Source organism: Notothenia coriiceps, unplaced genomic scaffold (assembly GCF_000735185.1).
Source record: "Notothenia coriiceps isolate Sejong01 unplaced genomic scaffold, NC01 NC01_scaffold00037246, whole genome shotgun sequence".
Taxonomy (NCBI): Eukaryota; Metazoa; Chordata; class Actinopteri; order Perciformes; family Nototheniidae; genus Notothenia; species Notothenia coriiceps.
The window spans coordinates 20,716,322-20,744,182 of record NW_011369947.1 but is presented as its reverse complement, the minus strand read 5'-3'; the positions used below and the strand labels follow the sequence as shown (position 1 = coordinate 20,744,182).

The 27,861-nt window shown below is 41.2% G+C and overlaps 3 protein-coding genes across 5 annotated transcripts in view; 2 read left to right on the top strand and 1 right to left on the bottom strand.

Moving 5' to 3' along the window:
* Positions 1-1,786: 1,786 nt before the first annotated feature.
* On the top strand, positions 1,787-4,465 carry babam1 (BRISC and BRCA1 A complex member 1). The gene is made up of 9 exons (XM_010795689.1): positions 1,787-1,841; positions 2,121-2,200; positions 2,310-2,368; positions 2,455-2,575; positions 2,671-2,749; positions 2,865-2,889; positions 2,995-3,124; positions 3,277-3,363; positions 3,850-4,465. The coding sequence occupies exons 1-9, from the start codon at positions 1,787-1,789 to the stop codon at positions 4,048-4,050; spliced, it is 837 nt and encodes a 278-aa protein (XP_010793991.1). The 3' UTR covers positions 4,051-4,465.
* Positions 4,466-6,365: 1,900 nt separating this feature from the next.
* plvapb (plasmalemma vesicle associated protein b) lies at positions 6,366-13,552 on the top strand. Its single transcript, XM_010795193.1, has 8 exons — positions 6,366-6,872; positions 7,247-7,423; positions 7,850-7,943; positions 8,427-8,628; positions 8,715-8,934; positions 11,687-11,836; positions 12,009-12,137; positions 13,210-13,552. Exons 1-8 carry the CDS (start codon positions 6,669-6,671, stop codon positions 13,216-13,218), a joined length of 1,185 nt encoding a protein of 394 aa, XP_010793495.1. The 5' UTR covers positions 6,366-6,668; the 3' UTR covers positions 13,219-13,552.
* Positions 13,553-16,476: 2,924 nt separating this feature from the next.
* gtpbp3 (GTP binding protein 3, mitochondrial) overlaps positions 16,477-27,861 on the bottom strand; it is a 633,967-nt gene continuing 622,582 nt past the window's right edge. For all 3 annotated transcript variants that reach the window (XM_010795190.1, XM_010795191.1, XM_010795192.1), the window contains exons 6-11: positions 23,842-23,914; positions 22,726-22,869; positions 21,315-21,480; positions 18,891-19,021; positions 18,402-18,588; positions 16,477-17,948 (exon numbers count right to left, since the gene is read on the bottom strand). In XM_010795190.1, the coding sequence (XP_010793492.1) occupies positions 17,717-17,948; positions 18,402-18,588; positions 18,891-19,021; positions 21,315-21,480; positions 22,726-22,869; positions 23,842-23,914 (933 nt within the window). In that variant the 3' untranslated portion in view covers positions 16,477-17,716. The remainder of the gene's footprint in view (positions 17,949-18,401; positions 18,589-18,890; positions 19,022-21,314; positions 21,481-22,725; positions 22,870-23,841; positions 23,915-27,861) is intronic.

The following is a 27,861-nucleotide window of genomic DNA, read 5'->3' as shown; positions in this document are numbered from 1 at the left end:
TAGGTGGATAGAGGAGTTGCCCACTGATTTCTCCATGTCATTTATATATATTGAGAATAGGATGGGTGCTAGGATAGAGCCTTGTGATACTCCCTTAGAGATGGATAGGGGCTGTGTCATCAGATTGTCAGATTTTACGCACTGGGTGCGCATGGACAGGTAGCTTTCAAACCAGGCTATCGATTGGTCCCAGAAGCAGTTGGTGATCTACAGTGTCGAAGGCTTTGGCAAGATCGATGAAAATGGCAGCACAGTATTGTCTGGAGTCAAGGGCATTGATGATATCATTTAGGACTTTGAGAGTCGCCGTCTCACACCCATGACCTGCACGGAACCCAGACTGCATGTCAGATAGTATGTTGTAAGCCTTCAGAAACCATGTTAGCTGTTTGCAAACTAACTTTTCGAACACTTTCGCTATACAGGGTAGAATGGATATTGGACGATAGCAGTTGGGGTCAGCTTGGTTTCCCCCTTTAAACAAAGGTCGCACTGAGGCTGCCTTCCAGGCAGAAGGTAGCACTGCTGTCTGTCTGGACAGATTACAAAGGTGGGAGATAGTTTCTGCAATAATTGGGGCTGCAACTTTAAAAAAGAAGGGGTCTAGCCCATCAAGACCTGCAGGTTTGTTGAGGTCAAGTTTACTAAAGGCCTCCAGCACATCGTTCTCACTAACTTCCTGCAGGCAGAAAATGTGACATGGGGCTGCGCTAGAGGGGCTGGGTGGCTGAGTGTTGGTGGGGGGCTTAGGGGGCGCTATAGAGTCAAATAGGTTCCCACATTTAACGAAGTGCTGGTTAAAGAGCTCTGCTATGCGCTCATTACCGTTGATTACTGTGTCCTCAATAACAAGGGAGTTAGGGAGATGAGAGGATGGGGGTTTACTCTCCATCTCTTTCACTGTTTTCCAGAATGTCCTTGGATTGGATCAACAGAGATTGAATTGATTAGGGAAGTAATCAATCTTGGCTTTGCAGATAGCCTGTATATACTTATTTCTAGTTTTCCTGAATGATAGCCACTCGTCGTGGGATTTTGAGTGACGAGCCCTGCGCCAGGTGGAGTTCTTGAGGTGAAGCAGTTCAGCTAAATCTCGGTTGAACCAAGGACTGCATCGGTTTTTAATCCTCATTTTTTTTTTATGGGAGCATGTTTATTGATTACCATACCAAAGGAGTCATAAAAGAAGGGCCATGCAGCATCGATGTCAGGGATCAAGCTAATTCTGTCCCACTTGATAGCAGCCAGGTCGTAGAGGAAAGCTTGTTCGTCGAAATGTTTCAGTATTCGTCTGTGAGTGGTAATGAGTGGCTGTTTAATTGTGCCGCCATTACGAATGCAGCCAATAAGACAGTGGTCCCCGAGATCGCTACCGAAGACACCAATTTTGTACCTGTCAGGGTTATTTGTGAGGATGACATCAAGGAGGGTGGCTTTTTCTGGATTTTTGGTGTCATACCGTGTAGGAGTAAGGATAATCTGCGAGAGATTAAGAGAGTCCCATTGTTTTTGGACCTGCGCAGGAGGGTTGAGCATGTCCCAGTTTAGATCCCACAGAAGCACAAACTCAGAATGAGTGTGGGGTGCCAGGAGGGTGCTGAGAGCAGGTAGGGTACATGCTGGGGCAGAGGCAGGGCGATGCCAGTTTAATGTTTACGATAAGTAGGTCAAATTGTTTGGGGACAGATTTACTAGTGGCGATAGTCACTGGAGGTGTTGCTTTGTGAATATAACTACTCCACCAGCTTTAGATGATCTATCCTTCCTAAACACATTATAACCAGCGATGCCGATGTCAGAGTCTGGGATATTCTTCTTCAGCAAAGACTCAGTGATGACAAGTACGTCCGGATTTGAGCTGTGAACGAGTACTTTTTATCTGGTACATTTTTGGCAGTAAGCTTCTAGCATTTACATGTAGAAAAACACCAACTACTGATGATAGATCAGCAACTCTCGTGTTCTCCAACGTTAAATTACTGTTTTTGTCTAAGAAGTCTGGTGGCTTTGGAGGGAGCATAGATAGCAGCTTCAGTTCTCCGTCAGGCACGTGAAAGCGATGAAAATGTTCAAATTTGTTAAAGGTGGGCCTTTTTTTTGAGGCTCAAATACATGTTGAGGCTTTACCTGTCTGTCCACAGCAGAACATTCTTCAACTTCTGTGCAGGTACTCCTGTCTGTCTGTCTGAAACTTTTTCCTGTAAGTAATATGCTGGCTATGGATAAGTAACTCTTACCACCCCACTGAGAACACCTCCAAATAATCCATCTGAGTCCTGTACTATCTGCTGTTGTCTTCCTCATGGCAGATCATCTGCTTAGACCTTTCGGAAGAGATGGCTTTGTCAAAGTTGGAGTCTTTTAATGGGTAAGCTACAGCAAAATAAACATGTATTCTTACGAGCTTATTTTTCATTTGTCATCACCCCGTAATGTGACTTCCTTTCCCTTTAGGTCTAAAATAAATGCCCTGAACATATCCCAGAAGATGATAGAGATGTTTGTCAGAACTAAACACAAGATTGACAAACGCCATGAGTTTGCTCTGGTAGTTGTCAATGATGATGCTCTGTGGGTGAGTTCTGGTTTTAATCTGCTTCAAATATAACACAGTTCTCTGGAACATTGTCTTCTGTCTTCTGATGTGATGTACTTGTGTATGTGCTTCAGCTGTCGGGCTTCACCTCAGACCCCAGAGAGCTGTGCAGCTGTCTGTACGACCTTGACACCAATGTGTGCGAGACCTTCAGTATCCTTTTATTCAAAACTCAATTCAAACTCTTGAACAATTAAAATAAATGTGAAACTATAACGCAATAGCATTTCAAATAGATTCCAGTTTTAACCTTAACTGTCCTCTGTAGACCTTGAGGATCTTCTTAATGTAATGTAAGTTCTTTCTGACTGTAAACCTTTTTGGTTTCCTTCAAAATAAATTAAACTTTACATAGAAGTGTTAACTGAGGTTCATTTCTTCTTCTGTTGTCCTTTTAGACGTCAGAAGATCGAGTTGCCGTCGATGGACAATGTTCAGACCGTCCCTCCGCCGTACGTGGTGCGGACTGTGCTCATCTACAGTCGCCATGCAGGACAGCTGCAGTTCAACCCATCGGAGGCGGTAAATGTGAGTATGACACTCTTTGAGATATCCGGACTGAATTTGAGTAAAATTGTTGCTTTTATAGTGAATTTGACAATATCTTCTGTCTCTTGTTTTCTTGATGGTTGCATTTATTTTACATTTAAAGCCTTGCTTGTTCTTGTGTCCTACCACAGAAAATGCTGCAGTCTCCATATTTTTTCTTTGATGTGGTTTACCTCCACAACGGGGTGGACGAGCAGGGGGATGAGACCAGCTGGAGGGTGAGTGAAGAAACGGATGAAAAGACAATTATCCATTTAGATTGAAACCAGAACATAAGTCGTAGTTTGGCTCAGGTTTGTTTGTCAAGGTCATTCTATTTTTTACAGCCAAATATCACAAATCGCAAAGAGTGGTACTCTTTGTCTTTAACATTATCTTAAAAGTAATTTAATGTTTTTTTAATGTTAATTGGACTTTTCTGGGGAACACGAAACCGGTTGAGAGGAAATTAAAAAATAGATCAAAGAGTAAAGTAAAAAAAATCCCACCATGACCCATTCAGGGACTCCGTTCATTCCTGTTTTTTTAAATGAATTAATTCAGATACTTCTGTCCATCTTACTCAGTCTGAACAGTGTGGAGCGATCAGAGCCCTCCTTAGACCAACCTAAATATGACAGATTTTCACTTGATGATGTAATTGGGATATTTCCCCTATGTGCTGCATTTCAACGGTGTGTTATTGTTTCTATTTTTGTCTCCAGGACAACTACACCTCTTTCTGCAACCTGGACTCAAAGGGAATGTGCTATCGCTTCGAGGTTTCCCTGACTGGACCGGCCATCGAGCTGCACAACTGCATGGCCAAACTCCTGGCCCACCCTCTACAAAGACCTTTCCAGAGCCACGCGTCTTACAGCCTGCTCGAGGGGGAAGACCCCCAGGACATTGAGGCAACGGTCTAAAACGGGACACACTAACGCCCTGTTTCTCTGTAAAATGCACACAATGTAGTTGATGACAATTGGGTATCTTTTCTTTAAGTCCAATCATTACTGAGGTAACTCCATTAGCTGCTATAGAAAAAATATTTGTAAGAATATTTGGGAAGCCAGGTGAATTTCTAGAGAAACAAGAGGGTGTCAGCAGTTACTGTAAATACAATCATTGTGTTTCCATAGAAAAATTAATGAGTCATTAATTGTTTTAAGCTGGGGAAGTAACAACATCATCCGGTTGTTAGCTGTTGAAGTGCTGGAGGTCTCCTAGGTGACAGGATGAAATACATGTCAGAGAGTCCAGGAGCAGGACACAAGTAGAAGGACAAAATACAAAAAATTATTAAAAATGAAGATGGTTTAATCATCAGGCTTTGTTAAACTCCCTCCCTTACCTTTGTTTTTTCTTTTTAGTCTCAGACCACACATATCTGTCTGTAAGTCTTAAAGAGTGAAATCAGTGCGAGCCTGTGACAGTTCTTCATAACTGTAACATGATGTACTGTATCACAGAGGTCACAACTTCTGTAACATTGCCTTCCCTTTTGGTTTGTTTGTTTGTTTACACGTTTTGAAGCTTGTCTTAATGTATTTTCTATTTTATACAGGGTTGTTTTTAATCTTTAGTTGTTTTGTCACTCTTGTATGTCACAAAGAAAATGAGTGAATGTACAGTAATGTTGAAGCAGCTCCTCTGACAGTTATCTCTTTAGCATTGATGGAGTGATTAAGAAAAAGGCCACCCACACTGCGTGTCTAGCTGCAATTGAGAACACATTGTACATACATTTTTGAAGCCCTTTATGGATATTAAAAGAAGGCATAGTGAATCACAAGTCTCATCTTCATGTGCTTTCTGTGTTTTTGTCAGGAGATGGCAGCAAAGTCCCTCCAGAAATCTTGACAAATTCAAAGACCTTCTTCAAAAAGCTGCTACGGTTCTTGAGGGTAGAGAATAGTGTTATCATTTTCACAAGTGTCAGTTTTGATACATTTTTTCCTGCTTTAATCAGTGTTTTTCCAGCTTTTTTTACTCATTTGTCTGTATAACCTCCAGACATCTCACTGTCAAGCTTCATCATCACTGTCTCATTTCTATTTCATGGACCTGTATTCATGATTAAGCTGTTTTTGCAGATTATGTTAAAAAAAACAACACTATCTGTTATCAACCTATGGCACTTGCATCACTTCAAAAGAAGATATATATTTTCCTGTCACCCTAAATGTGTCCGGTCAGTTATCTTAAGAGGTGTTTTCATCTCAGTCTTCAACCGTTTGGTTTCCTGTTTTTGTTCAGAAGTTGATCCGAGGCCTGACTCCTGATAGTCACTCATTTTCTGTCACTAACATACCTTCATAAATTAGTCATTTTCCGGTGAGGACAGGTTGTCAGGGAGACAATGGGGAGCAGGAAAACCCCGGGCTCAGAGGACCTTTCCCCTTTCACACACTTCCCCAGAAGAGTTGGCTGTTCCTCACGTCATCACTGCTGAAAACAGCGCGGGGGGGATCCAGTGCGTCTGGGCTGCAGGGAGAATTTGTTATTCCCTCATCCCTGAAGAATGACAGGTCCCTATTGTTTTCATTCTTTCACTCCTCCAATGCTATGACTCCTTTCCGTGCCTGGAACAGGATATGGTGGATTTTTTTGGTTGGTTATGTTCTGCTTTTACTCCTTACATTGTTCATCCACCACCAGGGGAAAAATAATTGGGCTTTCTGTAGCTATACTTAAATATTGTGCAGACAGTGGTGGAAAATTACTGCATTTACTCAAGTTAGTACCTACATTTCAGGGGGTAACATTGGACTTTTGACTTCACTGCAATTATTTGACAGCTAAAGTCACTTCTTAGGTGAAGATTTTACATATAAAACATGATTATCTAAATAAATACAGTGCATGGTCAGTAATAAGTAAGTTAAATAAGCTCTTTCTTGACTATAACAAAAAGTTAACACGTATTTGGTTACTGGATGTAAATCCTTTCCTAACTTTTAAGTTAAAAAGGGACAAAAGATAGTCCTCACACTTTCAAATGTTCAGATATTATTGAGAAATCTATCAAACTTTTTGTGGAAAGATTATTTCTACACACAACATGTGTAGAGGGAATTTTTTAAATGTATTAATTCTTTCTGAGACATTAATCCCCTGTTGTCTCAACGACCCGGGACGTGTGATCATTCTGGCAGCGGTGTAGCTAGAGGTTGCTACTGCGACAGAGGGAGGGGAGGGGGGGGGAGGCTGGGTCAGGATGGACTGGAAGTGTGTCTCCAGGAGCGTTTATAAACATGGCCCCTTTACACACCTAGGGGTCATTGTTTACATCCATCCATACATGCCATTTCTGCATGTACGTTTCTGTACCCTGGCAGTGTGACAGTCAGAGCTATAGAAGACGGACCATCATCCCACATCTGGCTTTCCTTCCAGTTCTGCTCTCCAGAGTCTACTTGTTGCCGCAGCACCTGATCTGCAAAGATCATATCTGAACGGAAACCTTGTGGATTTGTGGCAAAAAATTGTTCCTATTTAGATCTTTCCTGAACCAGCTACCACCATTTCTCCTCCAGCCGCCATGTACAGCTCCAACTACTCCCGGGCCAAGTTTGGACAGGAGGCAAGGGAGCCCCTGCACAAACACAAAGGAAAGAGCTGCGGCTACTACATGAGAATCGTCTTCTTCTTCTCCTCTCTGATCCAGTCCCTCATCATCGTCAGCCTGGTGCTCTTCCTCATCTATGGACAGCCAGAGAAGTCAGCCGAGGAGAAGAGAGTCGAGGTCAGTGATTTCTTCTTGTATATTCACCTCAATTTATTTTGTCAGCTATTAATCATCTCTTTTAAGACATGTTTTAAGACAATTCTTAGATTTTAATAATATTTTTGACAAACAACTCTTAAATGTATTTTCAAGTTAAGTGACAATGATCAAAACAGTAGGAATAACTAAAAGAGACCTGATGAGGTTTGAATAATCTGATTAAATCATTTCTGCAGAAGATTTTGATCAAACTTAGTGTTTAAGCAGGCAGCTTGAATCATCACTTTCAATGTTTCTGACATTACAATACTTATTATGTTTATAAATATAATATGTTCAGGGCTGTAAATACAGTGATGATGATGCTGAGTGGTCTGATTGGTATTCTGAAGGACATGGAGGTGAACTTCAACAGGCTGAGTGACAACAACATCCAGCTGAGGAAGGAGAAGGGCGAGCTGGGAGCTCAGCTGGGAGCTCGCACCGGAGAGAAAGCTGCTCTGGAGACAGAGCTGGCCAAGCTGAAGACTGACACCAACAAGACAGAGTTTATCTTAAAAGATAAATTAGTAAGTACATGACTTGATTGGTGTAATGCTAAGAGAAGCAGGTCGTTTTGTGCAGCTGTTAAAATAGTTTTCAACACATTTGAATCATCTTCAAATAATTCTCCGAAGAGATGAAGCTTAAAATAAAGTTACAATGTACAAATTATACAATATAATTTCTTTTGGCATTTTACAGCTATCCTTTTTTTTGACATGTGTTGGTGAAAGTAGTCAGACCCTTTTTATTGGGAAAGATTACTAATATCAATCTGTAGAAATACTTAATTTGATGTAAATGTTATTTATTGAATGTCATTTGAGTAAAAGTCTTTAAATATAAAATTGGACATGTTACTTAAAATATAAAAAGTAAAAGTTCTCAATGCAAAAAATGTTGTATACAATATTATTCCTGCTGTAAATACATATATGTATTTGTATGTATAGGCTACCTGTGAGAGAACAAGTGCATCGACAATCACAAGCATTATGGCACGTCGTATCACCCCTCCGATCCAGACCCCTCCTGTCACTAACAGCGGTATGTAATAGATGTACTTCTTCATCTTAATATTTATATTTTGAATATGTTTACAATAAAATAAAAGTCCATGTGGTTAATATTAGGCACGATGGTTGGAAGTTTTTTTGTGATATGTTAAATAAGTTAAACGTTAAAATAAACAAATAATGGTACCACTTCCTTATACATTATATGTAATGGCTTGAATAATGGTTTCTCTGGCTTCTAGGGTTAGGAAACATCTCACTGGCGCATTATTACTTAACATTTATGGCAGTAGAATAGGTGGTTTATTATAAATAATATCCTCATTCTTAATAGACTCAAACAATGTCTCACATCCTGGCAACCCAAACGTTTGTCTTAATTATATCTAATAACTGATCTAAAGAAAATTATTATGGGTAACTTAATATTATCATAAGCAAAATGGTCAATGTTGCTAAAAGTATTTTTTTTAAGCTTTCTTGTGATAATACTGTTTTCCACTGAATCCTCCAGGTGAAATGAAGACTCTTCAGACCCTGAACGCCCAGCAGAAAGCCATGATCAACCTGATTGTGGCGAACTTCACCCAGACGGTTCAGAACCTGAGACTGGAGAGAGACAACGCCCTCAAAGACAGTGGTATTCACCAGCAGGACGCCATCGCCCTGCGCAAGGCGAACACCATACTGGATAAGGAGCTCATCATCTACACCAAGTACTGTCTGCCCCCCATCTGCCCTGTGTGTATCTAAAACAGTTAAGAATAAACATGATAAGGTTTGGATCTCTTTTTTTAACCAGGAAATGCAAGGATGACTTTGCCCACTCTTTGGACGGGATCAAAAAGGTGACCAGCGATTTCCTGACCAAGATCAACAACCTGTTTCCCCACCGCCTGACCTTTCACCTCACCTGCGACAGCCAGCAGGAGGAGATGGAGAAGATCAGGAACAAATGCACTAACCTGTCCAAAGATGTGGAAAATAAGTTCCAGCTGTATTTGGACAATGTGGGCAGCAAGGTTAGTGCAACACTTTATAATTCTGTAAGGTGTGATGGCTTGATGTCTAAAATGACAGATGGGTGTGCCTTTCTTGGTGTATGCTTAAATTCACAGCCTCGAGACAAGAAGTAAAGCAGAGAGTAAAGCACTTATAGGAACTTAGAGGGGTCATAGTGATTCAAGAGGTAGAAGAGAAGAAAAAGTCATGCTTCACAAACTCTTATTTCATTTTCAGACTTTCCTAAATTGCCCTTTTTGCTGCTATTCTGTCCTGGCAAAGTTATTTTAATTAAAGCGTCTGATCAGTTTACAGTGAAAATCTTTCAAACCACTGGTCTAATCTTAACAATTAATTGTATGTAAGCTTATCCTTTGTTTTTTATGTAAGATCTTAAGATCAACAAAATTAACCGGTATTGACCTGGAGTAAAAAGTAGAAGTATGAAGTATCATGAAATGGTTCTACAAAAAAAATTTCCCTTGAAATTGTAGTCAGTTGTTAGAGGTTGTTCTCACTTCTTGCCAACCTTTCTTTACATTTTGCCTAAACTGTGAAGGAATATTCCAAACAACAAATTGAAAAGGAAACCAGGTTCTCTGGGGAGGAAGTCTCTCCGTTGCGTCATTCGTGATAAATCTACAGCTAAAGAGACACACGTCCTCCGAGGCCAACTCAGGGTCAAAGCCGAGGTGAAAAGAGAGTCTCTCTGCTGATACAGCAGCACAGTGTGGGACAACTAAATCAGAGCCTCAGCAAGTATCTGTTTCCAGGGGTTAAGTTGGGATTTGATATGTGCGAGTGGGGGGCGGAGGTCGAGGATCTCATTATTTGACCTTAAGGGATATACACTGTGGCCCTAAAGCAACTGCTCCATTATCTGTATCAAATGCACACATTGATGCCACCAAATGTCACAATAAAAATAGAAAGTACTACAAATAAGCTGGAATTCATTTACATCTTAAACTATTAATATATATACACAAAAAAAGGTTTACAAATATCCAACCTTCAAATTGCTTTTTTAAATCAACACTGCTCTGCACACTTGCTAAAGAACATTTGTGTGGAAATCTCAATTCATTTGTAGGGCTGCGTGAGTATGGCCAAAAGTATGGGAGTAAATCTCACTGTAAACTATTTAATCATCACCAAATTCTGTGTTATTATGACCGATCATAACTCAGCTTTATGCAGACATACATTTAGCATGGTGTACAGGGCCGGTTTTTGGCATAGTTGGTCGTCTAGGGCACCAGATCTGAGGGGGCGCTGCGCTGGCAGCTCTGGGAGGGAAACACACATTTTTGACTGTTTGCGCTCATCCTAATTTTCGGCCTTGATGTAACAACATTCATAATTAACTAAATGTAATACCCTTTTCACCCCGGTTACACTTTTCATTTGCCCTGTACGACGGGCGCTGTAAGTGATGAAAGTGGGGGGTGTTGGCTTATCAGGCGTGGGAGCGAGCGAGAGAGATAAATGCAATTTATGTAAACAAATATTTCCAAGGTACTCCTTTATAATTATTGGGATAAACAGGTTTGAAATAATTTCAATGTATACTATAGGACAGTAAAACAAAAATATCATTTAAAACTTCAGAGATAAAAAAATATACATAAATAAATGTTAACTAGGTAAAATAAGATATAAATGAACAACAAAAATAAAATAAGTTACATTTATTTGTTATTGGCTATGGTATGTTATTGGTTATGTTCACATATTTGGTTGTTAAAATGTAAACCGATCTTTTTCATATGGGTGTTTTAGAGTTTTACCCCCTAGCTCTAGTCTCTAGTAATGTGTGCTTAAAGTGCACCAGATTGAAGCATTTTACTTTACATTTTCAAACATTTCTTCCCGGGGGGGGGGGGGGCATACCCCCGGACCCCCCTAGAGGATGTGACGTCCTCCCCCCAATTAAAACATGTTCATACAATACTGAATACATTTGAAGCCTTTTTGATGAATATAACCAACATGTCAATACGTTTCTGTTTTTGCAGTGTATTGGTCTTTTTTTAGAGATTTTTCATTTATTTTTTATATATTCTATTGTGTATTCCTTGGATACAGCTAAAATCTCGCCTAGGGCAGCAAATTGGTTAGAACCGGCCCTGATGGTGTAGGAAACGGGCTCCGTGTTACAAGACGGGTCGGGGGAAAGCGGAAAAACTATATCCTGTCACAGAGATCTGCTATTTTAAAGTAAAGTCAACACATATCGACCCTAAATAAAGTCTATATTAAGAAAGAGAGATATTTTAACATATGGCTTAAACGAATGACAAATGAGCAAGGTTGATGACGTCAGAGCATCGTCCTATGTGCAGGGGCTGAGCCCCGTACAGCCCCGGCCCAATTTAACCCCTGCCTCTTTCATTCTGTAGCAGTTCCTTAAGCTGTCTCCATCTTTGTCAGAAATCTGGGGGTAATTTTTTTTCCTCCATGTTAACCCAATTCTGAGCCAATTTTATTCTAGTCATGGTTGTTGTTTTTTTGGGATGAGAGAGACACTACATCTCACAGCATTTGGCTACATTTATGGCACATTTTTATTTCCTATTTTTGTATAAATATTTACTTTATTTTATGGTTGTGCAACTTTCACTAAACTATGTGCTGTGTCTCTCAGGGAGATTTTGTTCATACTCCATTGTACATAGAAATAGACAAATGGAAAACAAATTATGTGCCATCTGGAAATCAGATGAACATATTTAACGTTTTATTAAAAGTACAATTATTTTCTTCTTCCAGGTGGCTGAGATCCAAGCCTTTTCCAGTCGTCTGGAGGTGAACAACACACATACGAGATCTGAACTGCTGCAATGTGAACTCACTCGCAAAGAGGAGGCCGCGGAGTCAGCCAATCAGCTGCAGCTCAAACAGAAGACTCACGATAACCAGGTACATTTATATATCTGTGGTTAGGAATGTGTGTATGCATGTGTGGGTGGAAACAAGGGAGACATCCCCGGAACAAGCTGTTTCACTCTGTATCTGAATATAAAAGTGGGGCTGCCATCTTAATGCAAGATCATTATATAATGTTTTATTTAAATATGAATTTGTTTTTAAGGTGGAGAAGTTACTGATTGAGCAGAACCAGCTGAGGGATCAGAAGAAGCTGCAGGAAGACACTTTGGCCCTGAGAGACAGAGAGCTTCAGAACCTCCAGCGAATGATCTCTGCTCAGCCCAATGCCAAGGTAAAGCAAAAACAGAGGACAAGACATTTTGTTCTCTACAAACACATGTCAGGAAAAGGGGAAGGCAGCTGTGAGGCAATGATTTAGAACCCTTATTCAGTCAGCACAGATTGTTGTGATTATGCAATGCATTAACTTAAGCTGGTTCAAAAGAAGCCGTGTTGTATTTGGCGTTCTGAGTGTATGCAACCCTCTTTTTTCGAATAATATTCACTCCACCTATTACTTGGACAGCAGTGCAGAGGTAAGGTCATGTGTGAGGGCTCAGCAGAAAAGAAGAATCTAAGGGCGGCAGGAAGGACAGGCAAGATAACAAAGGGAAACTATTTTCAAGAAGTCATAAGTTCACAAAATGGCCCATTTTCTTTACGAGTGTGACGAGTATTTATCCATGCACAGTCAGCAAAAGCTGCACAGATATAAAACAGTGTGTAATGTTAAACTATACTGAGATCATTTTTCATTCGTTTTTCAGGCTGTTGTCCCCAAAGCTTCCATTGGAGCATTTGCTGGCATCAGCAAACCCCCAAATTTAAATAAATACCATCATGAGATTACTATAATAACAGTAATGACTTTAAAGTTAGTGTTGTCATATTTTGTGTTTTAGTTGAGTATACAGATCATGTGATAATAATAATAATTGGATAGTTTACAGAGTTTGATGTGAGGGTGGCGGTAGATGAAAAGTGAAAGTAATTGTGAATATAATTAATCCTTAATTACAGTTGAAGATAATCAAATTCAGTAGTTTTAGTCCTGTATGGTCTACGAACATTTCAATACATTTAGTGGGAATCCGTGTAGTAGTTATTTGGATAATTCGGTCTGGATCCAATTGTTGTATGACAAAAGAAGTTATGATCCCTGCTGCTATGTGGCAAATGTTGCTAAAAATAGCATCAAATAGACAAACTTCAGCTGTAGTTCTCATAGCTTGCACCTTATATTATGTGTTTCTATATGTTTTATAAAGTATTACTGCAAACCTCTCTGCATCAACATTTATTTATTTTTCAAAAATCCCCTGCTGCTATTGATATTTAATTCTAATCAATGTTTTGTCTTACAGGGGAGATGAAATGAACTTGCAGACTGAAGAAACATTTGTCAACATTTTGCCTTTAAATCTTCAAAAAAAGACATGTATATTTTCTGTATACAACAAACTTTAATTTGTACATAATAAAGAGTCCATATTAATGACTTTCCGTTGTTGGACTGTGCATACTTTGTTTAGCTCTACTTGGATTAGAATATGAATTTGTTTACGTTTATACATTGGTTGAAAAGCCTTGGTACCAACCAAGGTAAATGTAAAAATATCAATTACACTGGTGTAAATATTTGTCTTGTTATGTTTGTTGTACTTTTATTTGGAAATAAAATGAAGCAGAAACTGACTCACTCCTGAACTGTATTGTCCTCAGTGTAAAAACAAAGACTCAGACAAGACTTTGGCCGGCAGCTGCTCACTGTCTGCAATAAACAGAATACTCCTAAAATAGCATCCAAAAGCACAGAATTTAATGTGTGAATTTCTTCCGCAGACCGGACGACAATACATACAGAGACAGTCATAAATACATCATCATATCAGGGACTCGCTAGCAGTCGTAAAGATTTAGGGGCCAGAAATCGGAAGGAAGAGATTTAGCATGAATAGGTTAGTTAGTTTTCAACTTCTTACTCATTAAAATTGAGTAATAAATGAATTAATAGCAATTTTAAGGAATTTAACGAGTTCACTACAGTAGCTGTTATAGGAACTGTTCTAAAGCTTTACTACTTCCTTTTCCTTTCATAAGAACGATGAGCCGTGTGACTCCCTGCTGTTTCTGCATCCGTTTCCCCCCCTCAATCCTCCCTAGGAACGATTGGCTTACCTGCTGAAACCCAGAGCAACAGTTACATTTTGTCATCATGTCAAATTCTATACTTTCTTTGATTACCTTTTTTTTGACATACCATATGACTTTTTTCTTTTTCTATATTTTATGAATATGAAACGTCTAGACTAATTGACCCGGTGCCTAACAATCTAAGTAGATTGTTAAAACTACACTTGACATGTACAGTAGGGAACACATCTTTGAATGTTCCTTCTTCTTTGAATTTCAAAATTATATAAATATTCTTTTGAAAATTCAGCTGTGTTCTTATTGAAAGTCAATCATTTATTTTCAATAATTATCTTACTCAAAGCTGGATTTTTAGGACAAACTTATTTTAATAGAATTTCAAAGGTTTTGTTATTTAATAGGAATATATCGTTGAAAATGTATATATTTTCTATTGAAAAGTCAAATCTTTTAAAGATAGCAACTCCAAATCAATGCATCACATCGCTGGACGGGTTAGACACACCATTTTAATTGAATTTGGTTCTTTTTTTTCTTCATTTTGAACAAATATTTTACACACTATGAAATGTGATGACTCATTTCTATACTTTCTTTCGATATGAGATGTGATTAGAATGGAGGTTGTGAATACATTGACAAAAAAAAAAAGATCTATACATTTGAAATAATAGAATCTATGACTTTCATGAAGCGATTCATTTGCATTTGTTATATTTAAAAATCGTTATTGAATTTTGTTACTCATAAGGCATTTCATAATTCCTTGCTGTTCTCTTTCTGGCAAGCTTAAATCGCTCAGTTAGACTGACTGCGCTGATGGTTGAGAGTGTTGGTGAGTCAGTCTGCCTCTTGTTCTCAGGAAATCCTTTGTTTAACAAGTGTTTTGCCATGTATAGACCTGAACACACAGGCACAGTGACTCTACGTCAAATGGGTCCAGGGTGGACCTGACTGTACACAACATTGCTACGTCAACCTTACTTCTCAGGACAGCCATTAATCATAACTACAGGAAGCTGACAGACAGAAAGCTTACAGTACCGCTGCTGAGTGGGCTGTGAACCAGGTCATGACATAAACATTTCCACAATAAGAAAAGAGTGGAATAAGTGATTAGCGTCAATACAAATTTTGTCCATTTATTTAACTCACTTCAGTTGCATTATATAATTAACCAATTTACACTGTCATTTTTTACTTTTGCCTGTGGTCTGTCTATTCACCATTGGTCTAGACCTGAAATATCCCAACAACTATTACAAGGAATTCTATGTAATGGTGGTTTTAAGTTAAAGGTTTTAACAACTAAAGCATGTGTTACAAACATGAATCCTAATCACTCTTCTGATTTCTCCTTTAGCGCCATCCAGTATCCAGTAAAGAATATTTATATGTATTAGATGAAATTTAGCCAAATCTGGCTGTTACATCTTATTCAAGGTATGTTTTCATTTGAATTATCTTAATTCTTTTAATTATGTGTTTTATATTGCTTTGTGTTTATATTTTCTTCCCTCAACATCTTTTTACATTATGGTAAGCCAAATGGCTGCTTGTGGTAAGATGATTCTTACATGCTGATGTTAAGCAGGTTTAATATTTATATCCATATGCTAACTTAAAGGGGACCTATCATGCAAAATGCACTTTTGTACGTCTTTTATAATTGAATAATGTGTCCCCGTTGTGTCAGGGAACTCACCAAGTGTCAGAAAACACAACCGTCTCTCTTTTCCTCCATACCCAAATCTCAAAAAACGGACGAGGAGCTCCGCCTATATGGCCAACTCTACACCTATCAGGGGAATGAGAGGTTGCCGTAGCATGGTAACAGCATGGTAACATGACGCTCGTAACTCGGCCCCCTCCTTTGCGGGGGGGCGTGGTCAGCTGCAGCGCAGGCAAAGACAGGGTGGAGGAGAGGAAAATAGAGCGAAATGAGGCATGGCTAAAATGCATGATCTGTTTGGTATTTTGAAGAAAAAAAACGTATAAATCATAGACTGTATATATAAAGGTATAAATATGCCTTATATAGGTATGGCCCTACAATATATTATTCAAATATAGCATGATAGGTCACCTTTAATTAACTGTGTTTTGTTAGGCAATTAACATTTTCTGAGTAGCTCATACACAAAGTAGAGTTGAGGCGGGTCCTTATTGTCGGAGTGTCATTAGGGTTGTAGTATTGGACAACTGGACGGTTGTGATGTGCATATCATCATCCGTAGTATATATAATGGCAACCCGTTCAATACTTAAAAATCATAAAATAGACTCACCAAAGCCTTTATGAGACATCCTCTGGGGACCATGACTGTTAAAAAAAATTCCTGGCAGTCCATATAGTATTGTTAATACACTTCAAAACTTAAAGTTGTAGACCAATCGCAATCATTTTCTGAAAATAAGGTATCAAAATAAGTATTGTTTCGGTATGGAAATACAGTAGAAACCCAAGGTATTGGTTAGTAAACACATTTTTTCACATCTGTGGTAAAGAAATGTCACACAGGCACGACTTCAAAGACAAACCAGGCTCCACAATTTACTGCCTCTAATTTGTACGACAGCAAGTCCTGCTTTTAGTTTCAACTCCCCCGGTGTGGTGATTAATCAGGGGGAACATGAAAGAGGACCAAAAGGCTGACAGGACAGTGCGGAAAGAGGGAAGGTCAGGTAGCCGAGACAAAGTGGAGAGAGACAAAAATTAGCGAGACGGGTAGCCATGCTGAAGTACAGCAGGGCAACTGTCGTCAGAGAAGAAACCGCCTGGGGAAGAAGGGTGAGAAGTTCAACGAGGAAACATAAATATTTGATGGGGCTCAGATTGACAGGGGAACAAAGGGCACCAAAAGCATTGCCTCCAAAAACGTCCCCTTTCCACAGAGCAGAGAGGGGAGCGGGACCACTCCGACCCAAATGCTGTATACATTATGATGTGCTTTATGTAGCATTTAGACCTCACCAATTCAATCAGTTGTTACACTACATTTGTCAAAATTCTGAAATGAATGCAGGTTTAAAGATAATCTTATGTATTTATTATAAGATTTTTTCAGTTTCTCTTTTTGATTTATGAAATAAAATTTGATTTATTATTATCCCCCTACTACACATCAAGACCCAATGTGACATGTGTTTATTTTGTATGAAATAACTGCTGTCCAAATCTTAAATAGCCTTACTAATTTCTTTGAAAATGAAATAAACTTTAAAAAGTAAATAAATAACAAATAGTACATTTTAATTGTTAGAATGCCTCCCCCCACCCCAACCAAAAGAAAAATAAATGCATTGTCCTGCAGTTCAAGTAAACATCCACAGTTTGAGTCCATGACCTCTCACAGGTCTGCAGCGGGCTTGTTTTACTGTAAGAATCTTGGCTGTAATGTTGCGGCCCAAGAGCCCAATGTTCACCAATCAAAGGCTTTCAAGAACTAATTTTACATTATGACTCAAGACTTGCCAAACACTTGTCCAGCACATGGGGCCTCAGAGGCACCTGTCATCACGTTAAAGCTATTTCAGTCTTTTGCAGAGCATTAACATAAAACAAAGATGTCTGTGTCTTGGGAGCAAAATGACCCTTTGACTCTTAACACTTTTACTTTGTCTCAAAGCCTGGCAAAATGCCGCTGCTCTTTGTATCTTGTTTTCTTTACTGTTACTCTGGGACTATGCAAGAATGCAGCCCTGACACTCGTCTGCTCATTTTCCAATGCAGAAGTCTTTGAAGATGATATCTAGGATCTCCTCTGCCCCGACACGTCCAGTGATCCGGCCCAGGCTGGTGAGAGCCAGGCGGACACCTTCGGCTGCTAGAGCCAGGTCCAGGTCCCGGTATCGCTGGTACTGAGCCATGGCCGCAAAACACTGCTGCAGGTGGGCCCTGTGGCGGGCCTGGGTCAAGGTGGGGGCACCAGATAGAGGGTCGCCACACCTACAGAGGAAGTCAGAATCAAAATGATACAGACACTTATTTTTTTGTATTTCAGAAAGGAAGTAAACCATTTGCAGCACAAATATTCCACATTTTTTGACTTGTCTGACTGAATGTCTGACAAGAGTCTAGGGACCCTTGTGGTAGTTTCAAGATACACTGCAGCTGAAGCAGTTTAAACCTATATTCCTCACAAAACTAGTTGTTGCTCGCAATTAAACCTTTAAAACTGTAAACAATCAATGCTTAAAACATACAAACTGTGCAAAACACATGTGAGTTAGATGCAATCCTTTTCACAACTGGACAAAAGTAATTTGAGGTTGTCAAAATCAATAACATGTACAAGTTCTGTACAATACAGTACATTTTGATATGCATAAGATAAAACAATATTAAAACGAGACATCCTGACTTTGCTCTGCCAACATATTATAAATTGAAGCTACTCACAGAGTTTTAACACTGCTGTGCAGCACTGTGAGGAAGTCGTGCACTCCTTCCTTAGTGTGGCAGGAGATCAGACAGACAGGAGGGAATCCAGAGACTTGTCTCAGCTCCCCGTCGAGCTCAAGCCTCTGCTCCTCAGGCAGCAGGTCCATTTTGTTCAGCACCAGGAGCAACCGGTCTGCAGGAAACACTGTGGCAAGAAAGGAAGGCAGAAAAAATGTTGATCAATCACCATTGACTCAATTTGTACTGTATAGGCATAGAGACTTATATTTGATCGCTCTTGATGACACAAAACTCTCCTTCCAGCCAGTACTCCCTGGAATACTGTAAGTAGTCCTTGAATCAACCGCTAGTATCATTTAATAATGCAAGATGGACCTGTTAGCGAGCAACTTGTGTCACAATACATTACATTCTGTACAATACTGATTTGGAGAGCAAACACCCTATGAAGTTTGATGGGGAACATTTGTGTTCCAGATATCTTACCCGTCTCAGGCTGCTCCTGGGGGGGCAGGACACTCCTGAGGTGCTCCTGGAGGAAGGCTGCAGCCTGCTGGGCATCAGAGGGGAGATCAGCACAATCCGCTACCACCAGCGTCAGATCGGCCTGCTCCACTCTGGTGGAAAGAAAGCAACCTCAACATTTGACCTGGAAACATTACTAGTAACTGCACTTCTCCAGAGACTGAAATGATAAGATAACATAATAGACCAAATAACTTAAATACTTATTACTGTCTATATGATGACACACTTGTAACAGTTTCCTAAACTCGTTTGACTCTTCTGGGTAGACCACATGGTAAATTAACTTCTGTATTGACTAAATGGACTTGGAAATGGATTTCAAATAGTGCTTTATCCAGTCTTTATGACTCCTTAAAGCGCTTTAACATAAACAGCCTTCACCCATTTACACACATTCATACAGAGGCAGGGACTAGCATGTAAGATGCGAGCAGCTCAAGGAAGCTAACCAGCGTTGGCCATGCCATCAGGAGCAACTCGGGGATAGGGTGGATGTGGCTCAGTGGTTTAGTGCGCTGATCTTCGGAGCACTGGTTAAATTCCCCCTGCAGTCAGCATGCCGTTGTGTCCCTGGGCAAGAAACTTCACCCCAAATCGCTCCTGTGGGGATTGCCCACAGTATTGAGTGTAAGTAAGTCACTTTGGGTAAAAGTCATGTATTGTAAAAAGTGTCTTGCCCGAGGTGACATCAACATGTTGACTGCAGGGTCTGGGATCGAACCCGTAACCCTCTGATTGGAAGAAGACTGCATTGCCTCACAGCCACAGTACCGGGTAGAACACATTTTAGATTGTGGAATACTTTTATATAATATACTAATGAGCCTATCCATGCAGCTGCAGCTCAGGGTTGTACGCAGCTGACACGTCAGAGCAGAGGCCTGTTGTTCTGTTTCAGAGAACATTACAGTATGTCCCACGAAGACTGTGATTTGGCAGTTTTGTAATGGTATTCGGTTGACCCTCCTGCACTTGGCCCCACTGTGAGGTCAGCAGCACCAGCGGATGGTGTTCTTACCCCTTCCTTCCTGTAGTGACCCAGGTCCCGAGCCTCTGACCTGCTCCTTACACCAGAAGTTCCCCGTAGAACACAAACTGCCCACCCTTCCTACCGAGCCACCAGCTCGCCCAAATAACTTAGACAAACATTCAAGTGATTACGCAATATTTGACCTGAAAATTGTAGTTATGCAGTCGCATCAGAATTATCTTCGGATATGAGTCCCCAAACAATCTTTGGATTTGGAAAATACATTATTTGATGGAATGTATGTTTAAGAGTATTTTCTTATGTTGAAAAGGTGTGGCAAATCCCATTAAAATTAGCAACATACTTTATTGATATTCGTCACATGAGATGATATGACATCTTATTGATATATTGTTCATCCCCTGCCAAGAACACAAGTACATTAGAAACTATTTCACATTTGTCTTTTTTTTGGTATTGCCATATTTTATTCTGAATATTTGCTTTCTATAGTTCTTTATATTTAAATCAACTGTCAGGAGTGACAGCAACACGCTGTATCGTTGTAATACAAACAAGTATTTAAAGCAATGCTTTTTCTAATTTAGGTTATACAGAATCTCGAAACTTTACTTTTAAATATTAATTAATTGATAAATAATGTGGGAGTGTGTTGTAACACGCTTTTTCCTCTTGCTCTTTGACAGCAAAATCATACTATAAAGTCTGTGAATAAAAGCTGAATTATTAATCTTTTTTTGTGCCAGTGTTCACGTTTGTGTGCGTGCCTGTTTGCATGTTTGTATTTGATGAAGCAGTGATGACGAGTGTTATAAGTACTGCTATTCTTCGCTGGTGTAAACAGTGGAAGCGGGCGTTAGTAAAATGCCATATATGTTCATTCTCTACACCGTGCATAAAGAACCTGTTGATGGTGAATACTCCTAGAAAAGGAAAGGAGCCTCTTCATTACGCAACCTCCTGGGAGTGTTTTTCCTAGGTATTTATATCTGTGGCTCTGCAATAATATAAACTATGGATGTGACAAATGTAGACAAAAGGTACACATTACGAAAATATAGCATGATGTACAGAGGAAAAGAAATGACTTATTTCTTCCTCTCTTTGTTTTCAAGGACATATTCCATTGGTCCTCAGGCCAATCTTGATTGAGTATTATACAAACATGAGCAGTTGCTGAAGCAGCAACTCTCTGTACTGTGCGATTACACCCGACATACTCTGAGTTAAATCACTTTTTGGGATATTTAAAATAAAAGGGCTTTGTCCTCTAACTGCTCCTGGTACTAGGATGGGTTAAAAGCAGAGAACACATTTCACTGTGTGTGCCGTGTGCTCTGCATGTGTGACCATTAAAGAGGGTTTTATCCCTCCAATTATATTCTATATACCTCTCCCGAGCTCGGCGGACCCCCTCCCTCTCCACCAGGTCGGGGCTCTCCCTGAGGCCGGCGGTGTCACTCAAGAGGACCGGGAATCCCCCGATGTCCAGGGCCGTCTCCACTATGTCCCTGGTAGTGCCAGCGATGGGAGACACAATTGCTGCAGGTCTCTGGCCTGGATAAAAGAAGATTAAAGGATAAGGTTGGCAATGTTATATATTTGATCAACAAATCCCATGAAAAAACACCAAAAATAACTATGTGATTATCAAAACTGTCTGATTTCCTAACAACCCCAAATCAATTTTTGTATGCTAAAAAATTATAAATAACTCCCTTAAACAGGTGGCCACTGTCGCCTCTTATAATCAATATTTAATTTGGAGTATATAATGGTTGGCCTTTTGCCCATGTATTGTTCATTTTGTGAGTTTTTTTGACAAATCTCTATATCTATATAGTCTTTTCACAAGTTCTGTGCAAACAAGAATATATGTTGTCATCCTTTCTTTATTCGTCATTCAAGAACTTGGCTAGCATCAGCCACGTCAAATTACGCTGCCAGCTCATCAATATTTGTCTTTGCTGACTGGGTGTAAGTCTAGGTCACAGGAAGACTAATAAGAAGAGGAAATGATAACAGGAATTTATCTGAAGTTTGATAAATACGTCTATTATTCTGGTAGGAAGCTGTGAGGAGACCCTGCCAAGCCCCCTCTCTGGATAGTGTATGATTGTGATTTAAAATGATTTAAGGATACAATATCATAAATAAACATAACTTTAGACTATAAACAAGGGGCTCATTAGGTTGAAAACAAATGAGGATAAACAACCAAAGACCTGATTTAGAATGAGAAAACTGACATACTACTAATTACGTTTGCTTTTATATTATTTTCCATATTCCTTTATGAGCATTGCAAAACAATCTGTTGCAATTGAAAGCAGACTTTGACTGATAACGCATGACGCACGGCCAGAATCTAATGTTTTCCAAAAAGTCATACTTTAATTCATTTTGCAAAGAGCAAGGTCTACTGTTCACAGATGGTGTGGTCTAGTGATTAAATAACATTTGTGCACTATGAAGAGATAATTGTAATATGCACCACAAATTGGACCTACTTTGACCTTGCTGTCATACCACACCATTCACTAGTAGTTAGGTGATTGGGGTTTTATTATACAATAGATATTGATGCATCTCATTACTTCCTGTGCATGGTGCTCAGTATTTGTATTTTAAAAGTAAGTCCACGCTGCTTATGGTATGACAGATGTTGCCTTCTTTCCCTCTCAAATCATGGCTGACCGCAGTGTGATTCATAAGTTAGGTTAGTATTTCTAAGATAGTGAGATATATTTAATGGTAATCCAACCACAAGTTGTGTGTGTGTGTGCGCACTGATTTTCTTACAGAGTGTGTTCAGAAGGCTACTTTTCCCTGCATTAGTGGCTCCTGCGATGACCACCTGGACTCCGCTGCGTAACCGCTCGCCCCTCCTCTCGTCCTTTAGGTGGCGCTCCATCTCTGCCTGCAGATCACACACCCATCGGTCCACTGTGGGGTTGACAGTGAGATAAAAACAAATGAGCGAACAGCCAGTGACGAAGGCTTCTCTACAATTTCACTTTCATGGCCTTGTGGTGAGAACTTCTGTCCTTTGAAGGAAAAAAGGCTGTCCGGTGTCTGATACCGTTTGTCTGGACGATAAAAATGGGTCATGGACCGATCCCTTTCCACCTGTGACTAAGGCGGAAAAATGCTTTTGACAAACCAATCTATCAACAACAGCTGCTCCTAAACAGGAAAATCTAGACTGACCACACATTAATTCATCCAACTTCGCATTTAAATAAAACGTAAAAAAACATCAGATACAACATTAAATGGGATGTGAATGAGAGTGTTTCTATGTTTTCTATTTTTGGGGAAAGAGTCTATTATTATAGTCATTTTTTTAGGCGTGAACCCACATTCCTTTCCTCCAGAATAAACAATCATTCCCAGGTTTTATTGTGTCATAACTTCACAACATCTGAGGCTTATGAAGAGCCCTGTCAGTGCCAGACGGCAGGCGACAGACTCAGGGAGAACATCCCTTTTGCACACACACACACACACACACACACACACACACACACACACACACACACACACACACACACACACACACACACACACACACACTATAAGCATGGGAAACCTGGTCACAGAGAGAACAGTACGTTGCTGTCTGCATTATTCCTGTGAGCAACATATCAGGTTAGCTTTGAAGGCAAGACTAATGCCTCTACTGTCCCCCCTGGCCTTCTTTCCACACTTCCTCAAAGGAAATCGTCTTCTAAACAGTTTGATGTCTATGGCTTCTCCCCACAGTGCAGCAAACACCCACGATGGCCAGCTGAAGATCCAAACAGGAAAGCCAGTCAAACTCCAATCTCCTTAGAGAGAAACAGAGCCCTCTAAAAGCCTAAGGAAATGATTGTTCTGTCATGTTTTTCCAGTAAAGAGCACAAGGTGTACACATACCTTGGTTTAAGACCCCGTCCTCAATTAGCTCGTCTTCACTGAAGTCTATGAAGGCCTCAACGTGAGCCAGACACTGGGTGACACACAAAGCAGACAAGAGAGAGAGGAAGAGGATTGAATCAGATTATAGAATTAACACATTCAACTCTAAAACAGTTATATCATTATTTTCCTACTTTAACTGCATGTTGAAATGTTGAAGCAGAGAAAATGTGAGTGACAGTTAACAGGCAGTACAGTTAATCAGCAGTAGGCGGCAGCTCCCACCCAGGCTCTTAATGCAGAGCTGTTCACTGCTATCAAGGTTGGTTAAATGCAAAGTCTAAATGTCACTGTGTGTTCTGTGTACATTCATGACAATGAAAAGTTGATTTGATTAATCCTGCTGGTGCCACAGCTCACATCTATTCCTGGGGCACCTGTGATACAAGGCCAGTGATGAAGAAAAGCTACTTTGATTAGGGTATCGTTACATCTAACAATTATGTTCGATAATGGTTGACCTTTTGTCAATCTTTTTGATTATTGTTTAATTATTCATTCATTACAATTTGTAAAAATGGCAACCATTTATATCCCAGAATCCTAGATGACAATAGACCTAAAGGCAAAGTGCTCCCATACATTCATACTTTGCATGTAAACAAACATTTGAAATTCCTTCAAAATACTAAGAATACAAACAAGGGAAAGTTCCAGTTTTTCCTCCACAGCACAGATCACTATCTTGATTGACGTGCGGAACCTAAAGACAATAGCAGTATAGCTGCACAAAAACAGGAAGCATCATATTCCCATACTTTAATCCATTTAAAAAGTGGGAAGCCAACAGTTTAAAAAAAACGACATTGTTTGGGGGGTTTGTCCCCGCAGATGGTATAAGTCTCATTACCAAGATTCCCAGAAATGTGAGCCCAAACACAGGGACGCTCAAATAGCTTTTAGGGAACATCCTGAGATAAGGAACTTTACAGAGTTTCTCAAGGGAGACCACCTGGACCGGTTATTAAGATCTGGTGCCAAATCGTTGAAAGATCCCTGGTCTGATTCTTCCAAACAGTTCACACAAGAAGGAGAGTTTGGCCTGCATCCACTGTGGTGAAATGTTCATCAGCAGTCAGTGACCTGCTGCTCTGAACCGCCTCAAAGGACGTATGAGGAAAACTGATACTCTGATTAGAAGTAAACAAGACAGACATAAGAACATTTTTAAGGGAAAAGGCTTTTTGGAAAAAACAACAATACAAGTGTTGTTACAAACAAGTAAAGAGGCCTAAGGTTTTAGACGACCGCAAAGCAAAAATGTTGCTATATTCTCCCACAGAAAAGTGAAGTTTCAACTGCACAAAGTTTCTTAACTTTTTGGAAAGTTGGCTCGAATATAAATTGGTGTAGGGCAACCATGTGTAGTAGTGGGACTCAAAAAACACTTTACTGACACATCACTTACCTACTCACTAACATTGTACTAAAAATCCCCAAAACATAAACCTAGGCACAAAAAAACAAACTGAATATTGTTAGGTACATTTAAAATGTATGAATAGGATTCATTTAAATGTGTACTGAACAACTCTAACCATGTCTTCATATCTGATTAAAAATAATTAGACAAAAGCTGTATAGATTATTCACCATCAGCTAGGTCACTAACCCCTAATGTGAATTGTACATTCACCTTCATTTCTCCACTCTAATCATACTGTAATTTATCTTAACTTCCAGACTGACTCAGCCTTCTGACCCTTATCTATACTAACAGTATACACTTGAGGATACTGTATTGATAAGAAACACAATACTGCTGCTCAGAATATATAAATGTTTGGATTGTGTGCCTGTCATAAAACACACAGCTGCTTTGTCTGGAATAATTCACAATAAATAAGGTTCATTGAAAAGTTCCGTTCTTAGAAAGTCAACATTGAAAAGTAGGTATCTGGACTTGAACTCTTATTAGTGGCTTTCGACGGGAAACAACGTAATGAGACCTGACTCAGTTCTGGTGCCAAAACAGAGCGGAGGACCTGATCCCTTCAGGCCCTTTGGCCATCATAAAGTAAGAATAACAATAACAACGGAATATGAGTTGTGTTTATACATTGGGGAATGGATCCTTCAGTAGACTATTCCTACTTTTCTGTTAATCAGATATTATGGTCTTAGAAAAACGAAATATACCTTTCTTAGGTTTGCTAAGAAGGGTGATGGATATTATAGTGTTATTATTCATTTTGAATGCACACACTGTGCCCGTCTCCCCTCGGTCGACAGGAAGCGGAGAGCGGGCGCTCTTGCTGCTGCGGCCGAGAAGGACGATTGGCCCTTCCAGGCTTACGAGCCCGCGGACGGGGGCCTCGTGTCCATGGGGCCGAGTGCCGGGCAGGAGTCCGAAAACTCCTGCCCCGCCTCCCTCCACGGTTCACCGTTCGGTTCTCCCCTCCCTCCTCTCCCCCGGACGGGGGAGACAGAGTCGGAGCAGGGTGCCAGCTTGGCGGCCGAACATGCTTTCCCCCTCTCCGTCACCATAGCGCTACCGGCGATAGGTGGCATCCTAGGGGAACTGCCGGAGATCCTACGCAAGGCGGCCGCCTGCAGAGATCTCCCCGTTCCCCTAGCTTAGGAGAGGTGTGCTCCGGTCGACATGACCGGAGTTTTTTCGAGGGCAGACGGTCAGGACTCAGAGTGACCCGATCTGGCCACGCTTCCCGGTCATCAGGAGGTTCCAGGAGGGGGCGGCGGCGAACCCGAGGACCCTGAAGGCTCCGGTGGCCACATTTGTTCCCATCACCAAGGTGGAGGGGTTCACAGATGCTGACGGCGTTTTTGGGGTAAGACAGGCCAACATAATCGCCGGACGGCGTCCTACGTTGAGCTCCCCCAGAGACCAGTATGTCGCCCGCCAGGCCGACCGGGTGCACCAGTGTGCCTTTCAGGCGTCGGCGAATAACATCGCGCTGCTCTCCAACTCGGTGGTGACGGTGACACTGGTAGAGCGGTCCACCACCTTGGCCGCAGACGAGCAGAGGAAATCAGCAAGGCGGCCAGCACGGCGCTCACTCTGTGCGTGTCCGTCGCTGTCTCCCAGACGAGTATTTCCGCGTGGGTGACACAGATCCAGCGCCACCTCTGGCTGCAGCAGGCGTCTGTTACGGAGACGGCCAGAAAAGTGCTACTGGACGTTCCAATCAGCCCGTACGGGCTGTTCGGACCCCAGTTCCACGCCATGGTGGAGTCCATGAAGACGGCCGCGGAACAGGCGGACGGCATTCGCCAGCATGTCGGCTGGCTCCAGCCTGCTGAGCGCCCACAGCGGCACCAACGCCTGGAGCAGCCGCGGCGTCCACGCCGGCCGCCAGCAACCGCCTTGGCATCAGACTCGCCCTTCGGCGGCTGCAGGGGCTCCGTCCCACGTCTCCGCTCCCCCGCCACCCCAGAGACAGGGTCTCCCGGCGGCGAGTCAAAGGGGAGTGAGGCTCCGCCGCTCCTGGTCTGCTCCGCGAGAGCCTCCGAGGAAGCAGAGCCGGTAATTAAGGAGGCTGCCACTAATCTGTTGATTAAGTAGACAGCAGGGCTCGCTGCAGAAGAGTGCCGGTTTTAACCTCGGTTAATAACCTGTAGAGCTAGCGGCATTCCTCTGTCCGAGATACGCCTCCTACACACGGTAATAATAACCCATGAGCGCCGTTATAACGCCTCATGTGGACAGCACTGCACACACCTCCACTCATCCCCTGAGCGTTTACACGCCTCATGATGACAGTCGGAGTGAAACGCAGCGTGTGGAGGCTTCCTCGCAGCCCTTTCGCCTCACAGTGGCGGCGAGGGCAATGGCATCACAGAGAAGCCAGAACGGGGAAATTAGCAGTATTCCAGGCCGAGTGCCCGCAGCGCCCGCAGCGCCAGGTCTCGCTGCAAGAAGCCTGCTGGTTTTAACCTATCGGTTAATAACCTGCAGAGCTCGCGGCATTCCTCTGTCCGAGATACGCCTCCTACACACGGTCATAATGAACCCATGAG